The following is a 19,501-nucleotide window of genomic DNA, read 5'->3' as shown; positions in this document are numbered from 1 at the left end:
GATAGCCACAAAGATTTTGAAGTTGGATTCTGATTTCTCTAGGTATGTGTGTGCATATATGTATATATACATGTATGTATATATGTATATGTGCGCATACACACACACACACACACAGTCATGTGTCTTTTAACAATGGGAATATGTAACGAGAAATGCATCATTAGGTGATTTCATCACTGTGTAAACATCATAAAGTATACTTACACAAACTTAGATGGTAAACCTACTGCACACCTAGGTTATATGGTATAGCCTATTGCTCCTAGGCTATAAACCTATACAATATGTTACTGTACTGGATACTGGGTGCAATTGTAACACCATGGTGAGCATTTGTGTATCTAGACATAGAAAAGGTACAGTGAAAATACAGTATTATAAAATTATGGGACAACGATCGTATATGTGCTGTGTTGTTGACAAAATCGTCATTATGTGGTGGATGACTAATGTGTATATACATATATATTCTCTTTATATATTCTCTATATACTCTCTATATATACACATACACGCATGTATGTATAGATGCTTCTGGACTTGTGATAGGATTATGTCTGGATAAACTCATTGTAAAATGTAAAATAATGGGCTTATCCAGACATAACATCACTGTAAGTCGAACAACATACTAAATTTGTATCACTTTCACACCATCTTAAAGTGTGTGTGTGTGTGCGTTGTCTAATGAAAGATGAGTTGAAATTTACCTGGATTCATGATATTAAGATATATTTCAACTGCATTTCATAACCTATGCAATTTATAGTTGACATAATTAATTCAAAGCAAAGAATAATTAAATGATTTGGGACAAAGGCATTCATTTCATTTTTACCTGTAAATGATCTTCTAAACTACAATATCTTTTTGTTTCTTCCTCAACAAAAGGGGAAACTTACTTTTATAACAGGAAGAAATTCCATATTACAGTTGATTCTGGAAAATTAATATGATTTACAAATATTATTAAAGAAAAGATGCATTTCCAAATGCTTTGAGAATGCTCAAGTATATCATTGCATGTAGGAAGTACTTGGCAGAAATTTAGAAAATCCTTCCTGGAGCAGTAGAAAAGGACCATCACGGCAAAACATGGCGCTCCTTTCAGAATTTAGAAGCCCTCCTCTGTGCTGGCCTTCCAGAGCCACTGACCTGGTTTCCAAAGTTGCTAATCGATATCCTCAAACAACCAATTATCTAGAGTACTGGTTCATACAACAACAACAACAGCAACAACAACAACAACAAAACTTTCCTATTGGTTTCATGGAGGGACAAAATGATAACCAAAGATCAAGAAAAAATTACCATGGTATTTCAGAGGGATGAATCTTTCTGGAATGCCATTGACAGTAACTGTAAGCGCATAATGGCAGCAAGTGTTTCTCTAATGCCATTTGCCTGTTAGTTTCCATCTCTTAGAATCAAAATATAGGAGACTAATGGAATTTGGGCAAGCAAAAAAATCAATGGAGCTCTGTATCTTTGAGTGCTTACAGATGGATGAAAGAGGCTGTATGAAAAAGAACATTTCGATAATAGCTCTTCAGAAAAGTGGCACATTGCTGAGTATATTAGTTATAAACTGGAGATCCACACAAGTGGTGAGCTGTAGCATGTTTGATCCTCAGTTGCACATAAAACTACAGCAGCAGTAGCGTGTCTATTCCAATGCCAGGCACAATTTTTGTCCCTGCACTAAGCACAATGCCAGGCACATAGTAGGTACTCCATAACCATTTGTTAACCATTTGTTATAACTGCCTTTACTTTCATTATACCTTTTGAAAGAAAAGTTACTAATTATACAGCAACATCCTTTGTGATGTTACTAAAAACCAAAATAGCTTTTGAGAAACAGGAATGGCTGAAGGAAATTGGCATTGGTGAAGTTTTCTGAATCTAGCTAAATAAATCGTATTTTCTAAATAGAATTTCTGTAGCAATCACTGTATCTGACTCAAAGAGAGGCACTGTTGTCAGACCTTCCTAGCTACAATCCACAGATCAAGTCAACTCTTTTTTAGTTTATTTCTGTTCCTCATGCATGGTACAAAATAAAATGAAAGACCATCAAGGAAAGCTCTATTGCTAAACACAGTTCAGAATTTTATACTGCCTTAGATCTCTTTGATCCAAGATTTAAAGGGTGAAATATAGGTCGTGTTAGTATCTCTATTATATTTTGTTAGATTACAGTTAGGGCTTTTTGAAAGGTAATTTCAAGTGTTTTGAACATGTATTTTATTACAAGATTTCTATTAGACATGCAGTATGGGATTCTGCCCAATATATCCTCTCTGTGATGTGGTGATGGCCTTTGGCTGGCTTCTTGTCACCTTCAGATTGTGCCCCATCTGCATCATGTGAAAAGAGGACTGATGTGGGTTTGGAAACATACCTATTAAACCAGGAAATCAACCTTTGGATGAAAAGGGAGAGAAATGTGTCTCGATCAGAACAGACCATACATTTTTCACTCTCTGGAGGGAAAAAGGCATATATTCTCAGAAGAACTTATTGGTTGCAACAGCAGCAGCAAAGAAATGAAAGGTAGGTACACTTCTAAGGGTATCAAATGGTTTTCAGAAAGCTTGGAATTCTTTGATGCTTCTTTCTTTCAGGTCTTTTTCCCCCCCAAATTAGTCTTTTTTATATGTTCCTAACACTGTCTTTTAAAAACATAACTTGCTTAGTTTTCTGTAAAGATAATGGCTTTCTGATTTGAATAGCTGTCTGCTTACAGAGTGTGAAGAACAGAGACACTGAAGCTTAAATTCAGCATTCAGTTAATATTTCAATCTATAAGACAAATTTATATTGTTTAAGAGTATATTAACATATTTGTAATTCTTTTCTGAATAGATTACACATATATATGTGTATATATAAAAAAGAATTTTACAATAGTCATATGCAATATATCCTTAAACTATAGTGATTTTACATCTACATAGGATATTAAAACATACATACTTCTATTTTAAATTTTTCTCAAATTTCTCAAGATATTCCAAGTAATTTTCCATCCTTGTCCTTCCTGCAGCCTTTTCACATATGCACTTACTCATCTTTCTTATGCCCAGTGCCTAACCTAGTATGTGTCACATAGTAGGTGTTTAATAAATATTTGTGGAATGAGTGAAGGCCCTGAAAGCCCATTTAATATATTTTTGTGCTCTTTATCCTTGGTAGCATGCTCATTTAGCAGTCTATCTAGTTTTCACTTTTCCAAAGTCATATACATTTAAAAGGTAACAGTCAGACACAGCAGCTTGGTCCAGAAAAACCTGGAAGGCAATGGAGTTCCTATTATAGGCACTTGTGTAGAGTCCGGGTGACAGCCAGAGAGAAGGCCCTTTTATCTTTCATCTACGCTTAGGGAAACAAAATAGACATAAGCTCAGTTGGCAGAAATCTCGCCCCAAGTGAATGTTAGAGCCAGAAAACCTACAAGAGAAGATTCAGTTACCCGTGGTCTAAGGCTGATCAGCAAATATTTACTGAGCACCTACTATGCCCAGGAAACTGTGGAAGGTGCAGAGGATGCCAACCCCCTTGCTGATACTTGAGCAGCCACAGGGTAAGATGAATTTCGACATAGCCTACCTCCGCAGAGCAGCCCTTTGTGTCTCACGCAGGAAAAATTGTCACACTGGCAATAAGGCCCATAAATGTTTCCATAGGGAGACAAGTGGCAGATACACTGTCCACAGTAGCAGTCACCCCTTCCACTGCAGGAGGGATGATCTGGGGCCTCCTTGCAGGAATCTGTGCTCAGCATGTCCTCGCCACACTCACAGCGAGGCCCCATGTGGCCAGGGTGGCAGGCACACACCCCACACTGGAAGGAGCCGTTCCCGTGGTGACACTTGGAGCTGTTCACTTCCACTTCTTTCTGACAGTCGCAGTTGCATTCTGGACTGACAAGTAATTCCAGGGCGTCCCCCAGCCCTACAGGCTTTATGATAATGTGCCTGCTTCTTCTCTCACAGTTTGGGATATTCACAGTCACGTTGAAGGAAGCCTGGAAAAGAAAATACTAATTATCTCCCTCCATCCACCAAAATGCAGGAGGTGAAACAAGGCTTCATGGAAATCAGCTTTGCCAAAAGCATTTACTAGAAAATCTTTGAAAATTGCTTTTAAAATTCTTGAAAGAAATCCAACTTCAGTGAGCTCAGCTAACTTCTGACCCATCCAGGTATTTATTCAGACGATCTATTGGACAGTTACTTACTGTGTCTCCCACTTTCATGTGAGAGCATTTCTTTTGGTGTTGGAAGAATGTACCGTTGTTACAGATGGCTGTAAATGACAAGTTGAGTCCTTCAGTGTCTCCTAATACTTCCAGTTCCACCTCAGACCGCAGTTCCTTTAGTTACAATATAAAGAGTTCAGTGAAGTCACAACCCCAAAAATATAGCCAGAAGAAGAAACTGAATCATGTTCATTGAACTACAAATGAATAAAACTAAATTGGGTGTCAAAAGAAATTCAGTATATTACCAATCAAAAGCAAGAAAGTGAGCAATCATACATACATTTTATATATTATCAAATCTAAGGTGCCAACAATTATAAGATACACCATTATCTTATGACATTAAACTATGACAAAATACCTCAAGATGGTTCTGCACAACATATGAATCAGTCCTATCCATCTACCATTGCTTTGAAAATTATTTTATCCATTCTGAAGGATTTGGCAAATTCTCCTGCCCTGAGTTGCGCAGATTGGCATATAAAAGGCAATTCTTTTGCTTATATCTCAGTAACAAAATTTAACAACAGCTTCCTTTATGTGTATCATGATTTCTTAGCTCCTGTAAACCAGCTGTTTGTTGCTTTGCAAAGAATCCAGAATTGAAGTCATTCCTCCACCAATGAATATTTGACTCATTGATATCAAATTTACACCCTGCTGCTCTGTTTTGGTACATTTCTGCATACATAATAAACTTTTCATTTCAATATCGAATCATAGTACACACTTTTAAAGATATGTTAAAACAGCAATTAAACTTAATACTTAAGTAGCAACAATGCCTTTAACTAATTGAAGTGAGTACAATCACAATTGTCCATGAAAACTACATCATGACTGCTGCCTGGCACCACAATGGTGATTGTAACTCACCATCAGTTGTAAGATGGAGCTCAATTTTAGAGATGTTAAAATGTGGGGGGAAAGTGTGCCTTAAAATCAATATTGGAATGTATTTAGTACCTATTGCACATTTAGTGTAGAGTTAGGTCTGGGGAATACTGTAAGAAAGCCTTCTGCCCTCCAGAAGTTTATTATCTTACTTTCTTTATTCCTTGTTCACTTATAAAACAAAAGTCTGTATTGTAGGTGAAGCAAACCAAATTATGAAAAATAAAAAAAACAGAATAAAATCAATTTTAAAATACTATAAATAAATTTATGCTTCAGTTAATCCAAAAGTTTTAAGTCCACATATCCATTTTCTTGTTGGCATTTAAAAAGCATATTCAGCTTCAAATTTCCCTTAAGTGTAATTTTTAAAAATTTGTTTTATTTTAAATTTGTGTGGGTATGTAATAGGTGTATATATTTATGGAGAAATGAGATGCTTTGATACTTTATGTGTAATTTCGCCAAATGTATAGTAAAATGACCCTGCCTTCCTCCAAAATCTGCTTATGCCGAAATAATAAGATTAAAATAGAAGCAATGTTGGAGATAAAGTCGGGAGCTAAATAAAAGTTAAGGGATATGAGCTAAAAGACTGTGACAGCAATTATAAGGACTAGTGGATGACATGATCTGATCTAAGTAAAGGAAATTTCAGCATTACTGTAATTTAACAGCATATTGCAAATTAGACCAGGAATATTTTAGTCTGAATTTCCCAAAGAAAGGACATAAATGCTTATTTGTAGTTTTCATCGTTTCATTCATTCATTTTTTGAGCATCTCTTATGAACCAGGAAAAACAAAAGAAACCAAGTCAATTCCCTCCTGGGATTTAAACACCAGCAGAGGAACTTATCCTTGGGATTGCTGATATTTTGGTAGCCTTTATTATACGATTAGGGAAGAAAGGACATTAGTGAATGATGATCAGATAAGTACACATTGGTATTTAAGCTTTTTAAAAATATCAATATGGCACTGTAAAATACTGAGCTGAAGTTTGTAGCCACAAAGTTATAAACACAAATTGTCTACCTCTGCCCTACTAGAGGTCCGTCAGAAGCATTTTACATTTTCTTTCAAAGTATTCTCTTTCCTTCTCTCTCTTTTTATAGACTAGAAAGAAATTCAGCCTATAGGTCCTCATATTTTTAAATTCTTTTTAGTATACATTTAAAAATAACAGTAGAAAAATAATTTGAACTAGTGCCAGGATCCATTACAGACTTTGCCTTGTGAATCATAAAGTTCCAATAATAACTCCAGTGCAAGATGGTTTCATTTAAGAATAATAGACACGTCTTAGTATTTCTGAGATAGTAAAACAAGGACAGAAGACTTAATTCAAATGTTTAATGCCTTGATTTCAACTATCCTGTAAGTTACGTAAGTATTTGAGATCATAAAGTGAGCCGTAACCTCTGGCAGAGCAAGCAGAGGCATGGGGGCTGCTCTCACTGGAGGGGGAAATATTTTTGACAATTCAGTGTTTTCTAGTCTCCTTAGTTTCTCTGAAGATGTTAGTGGCCAACACTGTTGAGAGTATTGGGTTCGAAAAAATGGAGTGCATTCTGATACAGTGAAGGATTGCTGTGTGATTTTATTTGATTCTACAAATTAAAACTTTAATTACTGCATGAGAGGGAGGAAGGTTTTTATAGCATTTTGTGGATGAGCATTCCTGTCTGGGAGAATTTCAAGCATGAGCTAACGTGGTGATTAATTTGATGTGACCTAAGAAAACTGAAATTTCTGAGGCTATCAGTAAAACAAACCAAACCAAACCATCATCCTATAATTTTAATGGACACATCTGTATTTTTATTTTCTGAAGAAATGAAATACTTGAGAAGGAATATCTTGCTTTTGTTCCTTCGGGGTAGTTTCAAAATTGGTGGGCCAGCGTCAAAATTATTGGAAACTTTTTTTTTCTTTCCAAAATATATAGCTCTCATTTCCCCTAAAGTCCTTCAAAGATGTCTGTGAGAGGAATCTGGATAGGCCTATTTTTAAAAACTTTCCATGTTGATTCTGATATGTCATTTTATTTAAGGAATGCTGGTTCAGTACACGCTAAATGTTGGCGTATATTACGTATGGGCCTTTTTTTTTTTGTAATTTTAAAACATCAAAAATCAGGAGAATTGTTATTCACTTGTTCTTACACAGTTGCTGTTTACAGTAAATACTAGAGCTTTACTCCTTACTAAAAATTTTCCCTTTTTTCATTCCTATCCTAATTTAGGGCTTCTTCTTTCTTTCTCTGCATGTGTATTTCTTTGTCAATAGAGGCAAACAAAGGGAGGGATGATATTTAGGAACCAAAATTAAAAATAATTGACAACCGGCCATCCATTGTTGACTAACGGAGTTATGAAATGGAGACAAAGAATGAGAACATAACAACACCGTAGGTATATGTTCTAATTTTAAGGGAGAAATTCTGTCCTCAGGTACTAATTCCCAAAGTCAAAGCAAAAGTTTACACACCTACTCATAAACCAGTGGAAAATGTCCCTAGTTCCCAGAAGTATAGAGACTAAAAAGTGGCATTCCTTGTGTACCGGTGTTTTGGTGCACAGCCAGCACTTGTATTTTTGCTTGAGTTATGACCTAGTATCGTCAAGCTTGTGGAGTTAGCTCTCTACATAACTCTGTCACTCACGGGCAATTTAAACTTCATTTTTTTCAGACAGAGGAGAGCTTAATTGTATGACTCATGGAGGCTTTAAAATTTTGCTGGCAACAATGTTGCTGTTGCTTATTATTATAAAAACAACCTCAACTTTATGATCAGTTTTATGATTTTTCTATCTTCAGCTCCACCTTCCAGGAAGAAGATCAGCAAGCAAAATGAACAAAATTTATATTTTGATTGCATTCATGCAGAGACATTTTTTGGATAAGCATTCTCTCTACCAACAAGTAACTAACATTTAACTGCCTAAATCACATCTTAGTTTTTGAATACCAAAGAAATGCAAAAAAGATGCCAGCTGTAAAATATCCTACTTCATAAGCTGAGATGATCAGCTGGAGAATGTTTCCGGAGTCCTTCTGAAGTAGCCCTACTGTAGCTCCAGGAATAAGTTTTGCGTAATTCTGTAAAAAGAAAAAGAGTAAGTCAATCTTTGTTTCCCTCCGGTAATTGAGAAAAGTGTGGGTTTGAGCCTGCTGGCTATGATTGCCTCTATTTAACTGGCCGGGGAAAACAGGTTCGTGATAACAAACCTGCTTTTCTCCTGAAACCGTAGCCTTTACTTTGTGCTGCTTCCTGTGCTCAAGTGGAAAATAGACTGGACGGAGTCAGCACTGGGGAAATCTAGGGTCTGTGGTTGCCATGGTCAAGGGCTGTGATTGCCATGGTCTAGGGCTGTGATTTTTGTCTCCAGAGGAGTCAAGTCTCAAATAATAGTAACATTTATATAACGTCTTCCATTCGTGAAGCATCCTTTGTCCAAAACGTTCTCAGCACACAACCAGGAACTTATCTTTTTGTAAAGTTGCAGAAACCAAGGTTTGGTGCACACAGGCAATGAGGGGAATCAGGTCGCTCTGTAAGTCATTCAGTTAAGAGGTCTTAAGGAGTAACCGCTTGGTGGAGAAAGAGAGTGAATTATTGGATGCTTGCACTGAGCTCTCTCTTCCTCTGGTAACGTGCTCCCTTTCAGGATGCTAGCACCGTGCTGGGGTTGGTTGGAATTGCTCCCACCACATCACCATGGAGTGAGTCAGAAACTAGTGCAGAAAGCATTATTTACCCACAGTGTTTTTTCCTGAGGCATCATTCCCACCTGAGAACTAGCAATATGAGTTCATCATCACTCCAGGCATTGGGCATGGGCGTGGAATGAGGCACGGCAAAGAAGGGAATTTTCCAGACAGCTGGAAATTTCCCCACCCTGGAGTTTTATGTTTTAAATTTTGTTGTTTTCAAATGAAAAGTTTTCTAAGGTGTGTGATACACATACCTGTCTTCTTAAACAAAGATTCCTCAAAATACTCTGACTTTTTTCTTGAAGGAATGGAGTTATTACTTATCAATATTAACTATAGTTTCACCAGGCATGCTGCCTCACGTCTGTAATCCCAGCACTTTGGGAGGTCAAGGCAGGCAGATCACTTGGGCTGAGGAGTTCGAGGCCAGCCTGGCCAACATGGTGAAACACCATCTCTACTAAAAATACAAAAATTAGCTGGGTGTGGTGGCACTCCTGTGGTCCCAGCTACTTGGAGGCTGAGGCAGGAGGATCACTTAAGCCCAGGAGGTTGAGGCTGCAGTGAGCTGATATGGTGCCACTGCACGCCAACCTGGGTGACAAAGTGAGACCCCGTCTCAAAAAAACAGTCATAATAAATTAAATAAACTATGGCTCTATAATCATCAAAGGCTTTTGAAACCTCCAGAGAGGTCACACCCATATCAAGTGGACCCTGACTGTTATGTTGTTGCTTCTTATATGTGTTTTTAAATGATTTCTACCTTCTCCTTGGTGAGCTCTAAGGTCTTACTCACCTACTAATTTACTCATTTATCTATTTACTGTTGCATTCAACATCTGCTGAGTAGGTTTGCTATACTGTACTATGTCAACAACCACTCCTTCTGTCAGCTGTGGTCTTCTGAGTTGCTGTGTGCTATGAAATTGGATGACTGAATTTATTAAAATTGTACGTAGAAAAAAGTAAGTAAGCTTTGAGTGAAGGATTTAGGGTATCTCATATAGTTCAAACATAATGATATTCTATCTTATTTAAAGAAGATTTAAGTGTTTTAGAAAATGCAAAAAAACTAAATTAGAATGGATAACTATCATTAATTATAATAGTGATACCAAGAAAATAAATTAGGACAAAAGGAACCAAGCAGAGGAACAAATGAAGCGAGGGCAACATTAGAACACAGAAAGCATGCAGGGTGTCCTGGGCACTTGATATAAGTGGATCCTTGGGTGAGTCCACACTTTCCACACCTATTTGGAAAAATGGGCTTTGGTTTTGATTTGAGGATTTGTAATGTTCCTCTTATTTCAGTGGTCATGATTGTGTTGAAGTTTGAAGTCAGTAGAAATCTAAATTCTTTTTTTGTTGTTGTTAATTTTTATTTTTAGAGACAGGGTCTCACTCTGTTGCCCAGGCTGGAGTGCAGTGAGTGGCCTGATAATAGCTCACTGTAGCCTTGAACTCCTAGGCTCAAGCAATGCTCTCACCTCCGCCTTCCAAAGCATTGGGATTACAGATGTGAGCCACTGAGCCTGGCAAAATCCAAACTCTTAACAGTGTGAGATGCTGCTCTGCCTTGACACTGTTTTATTATTGAGGAGGCTGTGGGCAGTAATCCAGGTAACATTCCTTACCTTACTCTGTGTCCCACATTGCTGCCTGATGATGGAGGACCCCCTTTTGTTTCCCTGAGTCAGGGAAAACTTGTAAAATACAAGGAAGGCACTGGTTTACGGACTTACCTTTTCAAATAAACACATGTCACAAAGGGCTGTGAAGCATGTTACATGTGGTTAACGGCGAATACCTATACAGGAACTTGAATTCCACTTAAGTGAAGCTGGAATGTGTGTAAATTTGACTGATCCCAGAAGAGATGGCAGAGGGAACCTTTCGAGCTTGACAAAGAAACGTTTAGGTCCCTTAGGAAAAGGATTTCAAGGCTCTTAGCTTTCTACAAAACTGCTATCCTTGAAAAACATCCTAAGAACCCCAACACTGAGGTGTCACAGATACATTCTGCACGAGTTCCAGTGGCCTCCAAATTTGTGGTTAATTCTTGGCTAACAAAGCCAAACCCATCCACTTCCTAAAGCATAATTATAATCCTGCATGTGGTATGACATTTGGCATTTGGCTATTAGGACAAGTGGTTAGCATTAATCGCTGACTGCCACTACAGTGATAATATAAAAGGGTTGGCAGCCAGTAGCAGTAACCAGTGGTGACAATGACAGTTGCACAGAGGAAAACTATTAATTTCTGGATGCTGAGTCCCCTCAAAAGCATTTCAAATAATTAACTAAAAATATGGACAATTTGGCTTCCTGCTCTAACACTGTCAAAATTCATACTTTAAATATTGTAGTATTATGATTACTGTAAATATCATGTATCAAATGCCTTCCTTTCATTAAAGTCTTAACGCACTATTATAAATTGTTGTAATTAAACATGTTTAATGTTAGAAAAAGGATGATTTTGCATGCCTGGATGTGATGAATTATAGTATTTGTGACTCTAAAAGATGATGCTTGGATATTAGAAATGGTGAACACTGCAAACATGATGTTGCATGAGCTGATTAGAATTGCAAGCTCTGATGCTTGGGCCTGAATTCTCTATTATCTATCTGCAGATTATCCTAATTATGGATTTTCCTCGTCCTCCCTACCATACCACCCAGAAGTTCCTGAGGTTGCTTTTCTCACTCATTCTTTCTGATTACCTTAGTTTTCTTAACTTCCTTCTTCAAGCTCTATTTATCTCTTCACTCGGCCCCCATCTCCAAAAAGATTATGTGTGTATCTAACAGTCTGCGTTTGTTCCCTGGAAATCTCCTCTTTGTGGAAGAGAAAGGATAACAAACCAACAGAGAGCTATTTAGCAGGCAGGTGTGATACAGAGGAAATCACCTGCATTCCCACCTGCACATCCTGGGCTCCTCTCAGAGAGGGACTCCCGGTTTGGTGCCTCTCAGTGTCTGGCTGCCAGAACCAGCTGTCAGGTGTGCACTCCTGCTTGGCTCAGGGCAGAGGAACATGCAGTCACACACCTGCTGCCTGGTTAACTGTGGACAGGCTGTTGGTTGGCCTTCTCTTCAACAAGACTCGTGTTGAGGACCTTACAGAGCCTCTCTGGCTTTGGTGATATTCTGGCTTTCTGTCCTGCAGAAAAGGAAGCTCCTGATGTTACCCCTGTTCCTGCTCCAACTACACCTGCTGTGTGGTTAGCTCTTCAGAACCTGGATGTCTGCTGGGTCAATGTTTCGTATTAACTGTATCCTTGCTGGGTACGTTGATTTGGTTTCTGCTTTGGACAGTGACTCTACTGGGCCCTTATAGCCTAATCTTATGACATTTCTACTGTAGTCTCAGAGACCCCTCCCACCTCAGAGCTCAGTAGCCCTCATTTGATAGAGACCATGTGACACATGCCCCTCATTTGAGGGTGAGAAGTCACAAGTCAAGTGGTCACATATCAGCTAGCAGCAATTTTTTTCTTGCTTTTATTATTATTTTAATGGATGCATAATAAACTGTTCACATTTATGGGGTACAGTATGATACTTTGATGCACATATACGATGTTTAATGATCAAATCTATCACATTTTAATAAAGAATTTGTAAAACTAAATGCTCAGAGCAGCCGGCTGCTTCCCTTTAGATTCTGCTTGCTTAACTCTCTTTATGAAGCCTCACTAATGTGTCACTAATATTACTTTATTTTATGCTCACAGCACTGTTTGTTTTCAATATTATATTATTAACCAACATCAGTGTTTCTAATCTGTAAATACACTTACTATATGTATTCTACTGAAATACATTTACTAAAAGATTGGCTTGCATAGACTGAGAATATTTGATGTTATATACTCTGCTCACAAATTTCTCTTCTAATCTTTCTAAGTTTTTTCTTCATTACTTTTTATCTCTTTAGTTAGCAGCTCCTTGCGGTGCATTCTCTCTCTCTTTCTGTCTCTCTCTCTCCCCCTGTTTCTCTCTCTCTCTTTCTTTCTTATAAACTTTAATGGCAGCATAACATACAGATTGTGCCAGTAATAAGTATATAGTTCAAGAAATATTTAAAGAGTAAACAAGCAAATACCATCACCCAGAAAAATCAAGAAATAGAATATAAGCCGGGCTCAGTGGCTCATGCCTGTAATCCCAACACTTTGGGAGGCTGAGGTGGGTATATCACTCAAGCCCAGGAGTTCGAGACCAGCCAGGTAACATAGTGAGACCCCATCTCTACAAAAAATACAAAAATTAGCCTGGCATATTGGTGTGCACCTGCAGTCCCAGCTACTGGAAGGCTGAGGTGGGAAGATTGCTTGAGTCTGGGAGGTTGAGGCTGTAGCCACTGCATTCCAGCCTGGGTGACAGAGTGAGACCTTGCCTCAGAAAAAAAAAAAAAAAGAAAGAAAGGAAAGGAAAGGAGGGAGGAAGGAAGGAAGGAAGGGAGGGAGGGAGGGAGGGAGGGAGGGGGAGAGAGAGAGAGAGAGACAGAAAGAAAGAAAGAAAGAAAGAAAGAAAGAAAGAAAGAAAGAAAGAAAGAAAGAAAGAAAGAGAAAGAAAGAGAGAGAGAAAGAGAGAAAGAAAGAAAGAGAAATAGAATACAACCAGCCCCCTGGTATCTTCCCTTGTATTGCCTTCCAGTCATTACTCTTCCCCACAAAAGCACAACCACTATTTTGACTTTTATCACTGTAGAAGTCAGGGGAGTTATCTTCATGGCCTTATGATTAACAAGAATATCTTAAGTAGGATAGAAAAAGCACTACCCATAAAGGAAAAGATTCATAAATAAGACTTAAAATTAATAATTTCATTTATAGATACACATTATAGATTCAATGCAATGCCAATAAAAATGCCATCAAATTATTTTGTGGGTATTAACAAACTGATTCTAAAGTTTATATGGAGAGGCAAAAGATCCAGAATAGCCAACTCAACACTGAAGATGAACAAAGTTGGAGGACTGACACTATCTGACTTCAAGACTTACTATAAAGCTGCAGCAATCCAAAGAGTATGGTATTGACAAAAGAATAGTCAGACAAATGTAACAGAATAGAGAGCCCAGAAATAGACTCACATAAATATGGTCAATTGATCCTTGACAAAGGAGCAAAGGCAACACAATGGAACAAGGATAGTCTTTTCAACAAATGGTGCTTGAACAACTGGACATCCACATGAAAAAAAAATCTAGACACATTATTACGCCCTTTGCAAACATTAGCTTAAAATGATCACACACCTAAATGTAAAATTCAAAACAATAAAACTCCAAAAAGATAATGGTAGAAATATCTAGATGACCTTGAGTTTATTGATGACTTTTTAGATATAACACCAAAGGCACAATCCATGAAAGAAAAATTGATAAGCTGGACTTAAAATAAAAAACTTCTACTCTGTGAAAGATGATGTCAAGAGAACAAGAAAACAAGTCAGGGACTGGAAGAAAATATTTGCAAAATACACATCTACTACAGGAGTATTACCAAAATATACAAAGAACTCTTAAAACTCAACAAGAAAACAAACATTTCAATTAAAAAATGAGCCAAAGACCTTAACAGACATATTACCAAAGAAGATACAGAGATGGCAAATAGGCATATAAAAAGATGCTCCACATTAAATGTCAGCAGGGAAATGCAAAATAAACAACAATGAAATACCATTATGCATGTATTAGAATGGCCCAAATCCAGAACACTGACAACAACAAATGCTGACTAGGATATGGAGCAACAGGAATTCTCATTCATTGCTTGTGAGAATGCAAAATGATTCAGCCACTACAAAAGACAGTGTAGTAGTTTCTTGCAGAACAAAACAAACACTTACCATATGATCCAGTGATCAGACTCTTTGGAATTTACCAAAAAGAGTTGAAAACTTCCAAGATGGCTGAATAGGAACAGCTCCGGTCTGCAGCTCCCAGCGTGATCAACACAGAAGATGGGTTATTTCTGCATTTTCAACTGAGGTACCTAGCTCATCTCAGTGGAATTGGCTGGACAGTGGGTGCAGCCCACAGAGGGCAAACTGAAGCAGGGCAGGGCATCACCTCACCCACGAAGTGCAAAGGGTCGGGGGATTTCCCTTTCCTAGCCAAGGGAAGCCATGACAGACTACCTGAAAAAACGGGACATTCCCACACAAATACTGTGCTTTTCCCAAGGCCTTAGCAACTGGCAGACAAGGTGATTCTCTCCCATACCTGGCTAAGTGGCTTCCACACCCACAGAGCCTTGCTCACTGCTAGTGCAGCAGTCTGAGATCGATCAGGGAGACGGCAGCCTGGCTGGGGGAGGGGTGTCTGCCATTGCTGAGGCTTGAGTAGGTAAACAAAGCGGCCAGGAAGCTCAAACAGGGTGGAGACCACCATAGCTCAGCAAGGCCTACTGCCTCTAGACTCCACATCTGTGGGCAGGGCATAGCTGAACAAAAGGCAGCAAACTTCTGCAGACTTAAACATCCCTGTCTCATAGCTCTGAAGAGAGCAGTTGTTCTCCCAGCACTGTGTTTGAGCTCTGAGAATGGACAGACTGCCTTCTCAAGTGGGTCCCTGTTCCCCGTGTAGCCTAATTGGGAGACACCTCCCAGTAGGAGCTGACAGACACCTTACATAGGCGGCGGCCCCTCTGGAACAAAGCTTCCAGAAGAAGGATCAGGCAGCAATATTTGCTGTTCTTCAATATTGGCTCTTCTGCAGCCTCTGCTTGTGATATCCAGACAAACAGGGTCTGGAGTGGAACTCCAGCAAACTCCAACAGACCTGCAGCTGAGGGACCTGACTGTTAGAAGGAAAGCTAACAAACAAAAGGAATAGCATCAACATCAACAAAAAGGTCATCTACACCAAAACCCTATCTGTAGGTCACCAACATCAGAGACCAAAGGTAGATAAAACAACAAAGATGGGGAGAATCCAGAGCAGAAAAGCGGAAAATTCTAAAAATCAGAGTGCCTCTTCTCCTCCAAAGGATCACAGCTCCTCACTAGCAATGGAACAAAGCTGGATGGAGAATGACTTTGACGAGTTGACAGAAGTAGGCTTCAGAAGGTTGATAATAACAAACTTCTCCGAGCTAAAGGAGGACGTTTGAACCCATCGCAAGGAAGCTAAAAACCTTGAAAAAAGATTAGACAAATGGCTAACCAAAATAAACAGTGTAGAGAAGGCCTTAAATGACTTGATGGAGCTGAAAACCATGGCACAAGAACTTCGTGACGCATGCACAAGCTTCAAAAGCCAATGTGATCAAGTGGAAGCAAGGGTATCAGTGATTGAAGATCAAATTAATAAAATAAAGTGAGAAAACAAGGTTAGAGAAAAAAAGAGTAAAAAGAAATGAACAAAGCCTCCAAGAAATATGGGACCACGTGAAAAGACCAAATCTACATTTGATTGGTGTACGTGAAAGTGAGGGGGAGAATGGAACCAAGTTGTAAAACATGCTTTAGGATATTATCCAGGAGAACTTCCCCAACATAGCAGGGCGAGCCAACATTCAAATTCAGGAAATGAAAAGAACACTACAAAGATACTCCTTGAGAAGAGCAACCCCAAGACACACAATTGTCAGATTCACCAAAGTTGAAATGAAGGAAAAAGTGTTAAGAGCAACCAGAGAGAAAGGTCGGTTTACCCACAAAGGGAAGCCCATCAGATTAACAGCGGATCTCTCAGCAGAAACTCTACAAGCCAGAAGAGAGTGGGAGCCAATATTCAACATTTTTAAAGGAGAGAATTTTCAACCCAGAATTTCATATCCAGCTAAACTCAGCTTTGTAAGTGAAGGAGAAATAAAATCTTTTACAGACAAGCAAATGCTGAGAGAGTTTGTCACCACAAGGCCTGCCTTACAAGGAGCTCCTGAAGGAAGCACTAAATTTGCAAAGAAACAACTGGTACCAGCCACTGCAAAAATACACAAAATTGTAAAGAACATCGATACTATGAAGAAACTGCATCAATTAACAGACAAAATAACCAGCGAACATCATAATAACAGGATCAAATTCACACATAACAATGTTAACCTTAAATGTAAAGGGACTAAATGCTCTCATTAAAAGACACAGACTGGCAAATTGGATAAAGAGTCAAGACCCATCAGTGTGCTGTATTCAGGAGACCCATCTCATGTGCAAAGACACATACAGGCTCAAAATAAAGGGAGGGAGGAAGATCTACAAAGCAAATGGAAAGCAAAAAAAGGCAAGGGTTGCAATCTTAGTCTCTGATAAAACAGACTTTAAACCAACAAAGATCAAAAAAGACAAAGAAGGCCATTACATAATGGTAAAGGGATCAATTCAACAAGAAGAGCTAACTATCCTAAATATATATGCACCTAACACAGGAGCACCCAGATTCATAAAACAAGTCCTTAGAGACCTATAAAGAGACTTAGACACCCATATAATAATAATGAGAGACTTTAACACCCCACTGTCAATATTAGACAGATAAATGAGACAGAAGCTTACCAAGGATATCCAGGACCTGAACTCAGCTCTGCAACAAGTAGACCTAATAGATATCTTCAGAACTCTCCACCCCAAATCAAGAGAATATACATTCTTCCCAGCACCACATTGCACTTATTCTAAAATTGACCGCATAATTGGAAGTAAAGCACTCCTCAGCAAATGGAAAGAACAGAAATCACAATGAACAGTCTCTCAGACTACAGTGCAATAAAATTACAACTCAGGATTAAGAAACTCACTCAAAAGTGCACAACTACATGGAAACTGAATAACCTGCTCCTGAATGACTACTGGGTACATAACGAAATGAAGGCAGAAATAAAGATGTTCTTTGAAACCAATGAGAACAAAGACACAATGTACCAGAATCTGTGGGATACATTTAAAGCAGTGTGTAGAGGGAAATTTATAGCACTAAAAGCCCACAAGAGAAAGCAGGAAAGATCTAAAATCGACACCCTATCAATACAATTAAAAGAACTAGAGAAGCAAGAGCAAACAAATTCAAAAGCTAGTAGAAGACAAGAAATAACTAAGATCAGAGCAGAACTGAAAGAGAGAGAGACACAAAAAACCCTTCAAAAAGTCAATGAATCTAGGCTCTGGTTTTTTGAAAAGATCAACTAAATTGATAGACCACTTGCAAGACTAATAAAGAAGAAAAGAGAGAAGAATCAAATAGATGCAATCAAAAGTGATAAACAGGGTATCACCACCAATCCCACAGAAATAAAAACTACCATCAAAGAATACTATAAACACCTCAACACAAATAAGCTAGAATAAAATAAAAGAAATGGATAAATTCCTGGACACATACACCCTCCCAAGACTAAACCAGGAAGAAGTTGAATACCTGAATCAACTAATAACAAGTTCTGAAATTGAGATAGTAATTAATAGCCTACCAACCAAAAATGGCCAGGACCAGATGAATTCACAGCCAAATTCTACCAGAGGTGCAAATAGGAGCTGATACTATTCATTTTGAAACTATTCCAATCAACAGAAAAAGAGGGAATCCTCCCTAATTCATTTTATGAGGCCAACATCATCCTGATAACAAAGCCTGGCAGAGACACAACAAAAAAGAGAATTTTAGACCAATATCCCTGATGAACATTGATGCGAAAATCCTCAAGAAAATACTGGCAAACTTAATCCAGCAGCACATCAAAAAGCTTATCCACCATGATCAAGTGGGCTTCATCCCTGGGATGCAAGGCTGGTTCAACATACACAAATCAATAAACATGATCCATCAAATAAACAGAACCAAAGACAAAAACCACATGATTATCTCAACAGAGGCAGAAAAGGCCTTTGACAAAATTCAACAACCCTTCATGCTGGAAACTCTCCATAAACTAGGTATTGATGGAATGTATCTCAAAATAATAAGAGCTATTTATGGCAAAACAAAAGCCAGTATCATACTGAATGGGCAAAAACTGGAAGCATTCCCTCTGAAAACTGGCACACGACAAGAATGACCTTTCTGACCACTCCTATTCAACATAGTGTTGGAAGTTCTGGTCAGGGTAATCAGGCAAGAGAAAGAAATAAAGAGTATTCAGCTAGGAAATGAGGAAGTCAAATTGTCCCTGATTGCAGATGACATGATTGTACATTTAGAAAACCCCATCATCTCAGCCCAAAATCTCCTTAAGCTAATAAGCAATTTCAGCAAAGTCTCAGGATACAAAATCAATATGCAAAAATCACAAGCATTCCTATACACCATTAACAAACAAACAGAGATCCAAATCATGAGTGAACTCCCATTCACAATTGCTACAAAGAGAATAAAATACCTAGGAATTCAACTTACAAGGGATATGAAGGACCTCTTCAAGGAGAACTACAAACCACTGCTCAACGAAATAAAAGAGGACACAAACAGCCTGGACGCAGGGGCTCATGCCTGTAATCCCAGCACTTTGGGAGGCCGAGGCAGGTGGATCACGAGGTCATTAGATTGAGACCCTCCTGGCTAACACTGTGAAACCCCATCTCTACTAAAAAAAAAAATACAAAAAAATTAGCCAGGTATGGTGGTGGGCACCTGTAGTCCCAGCTACTCG

The 19,501-nt window shown here is 38.5% G+C and overlaps 1 protein-coding gene across 7 annotated transcripts in view; it reads right to left on the bottom strand.

Annotated features, from left to right (window-relative positions):
• ITGB6 (integrin subunit beta 6) overlaps positions 1–19,501 on the bottom strand; it is a 148,160-nt gene that overhangs the window by 27,367 nt on the left and 101,292 nt on the right. For all 7 annotated transcript variants that reach the window (XM_050752266.1, XM_050752267.1, XM_050752263.1 and 4 more), the window contains 3 exons: positions 8,183–8,272; positions 4,247–4,381; positions 3,616–4,033 (listed from right to left, as the gene is read on the bottom strand). In XM_050752266.1, the coding sequence (XP_050608223.1) occupies positions 3,616–4,033; positions 4,247–4,381; positions 8,183–8,272 (643 nt within the window). The remainder of the gene's footprint in view (positions 1–3,615; positions 4,034–4,246; positions 4,382–8,182; positions 8,273–19,501) is intronic.

This window comes from Macaca thibetana, chromosome 12, assembly GCF_024542745.1.
Source record: "Macaca thibetana thibetana isolate TM-01 chromosome 12, ASM2454274v1, whole genome shotgun sequence".
Lineage (NCBI taxonomy): Eukaryota > Metazoa > Chordata > Mammalia > Primates > Cercopithecidae > Macaca > Macaca thibetana.
Note: the sequence above shows the minus strand (reverse complement) of the source record. Positions and strands in the feature narration are given on the sequence as shown.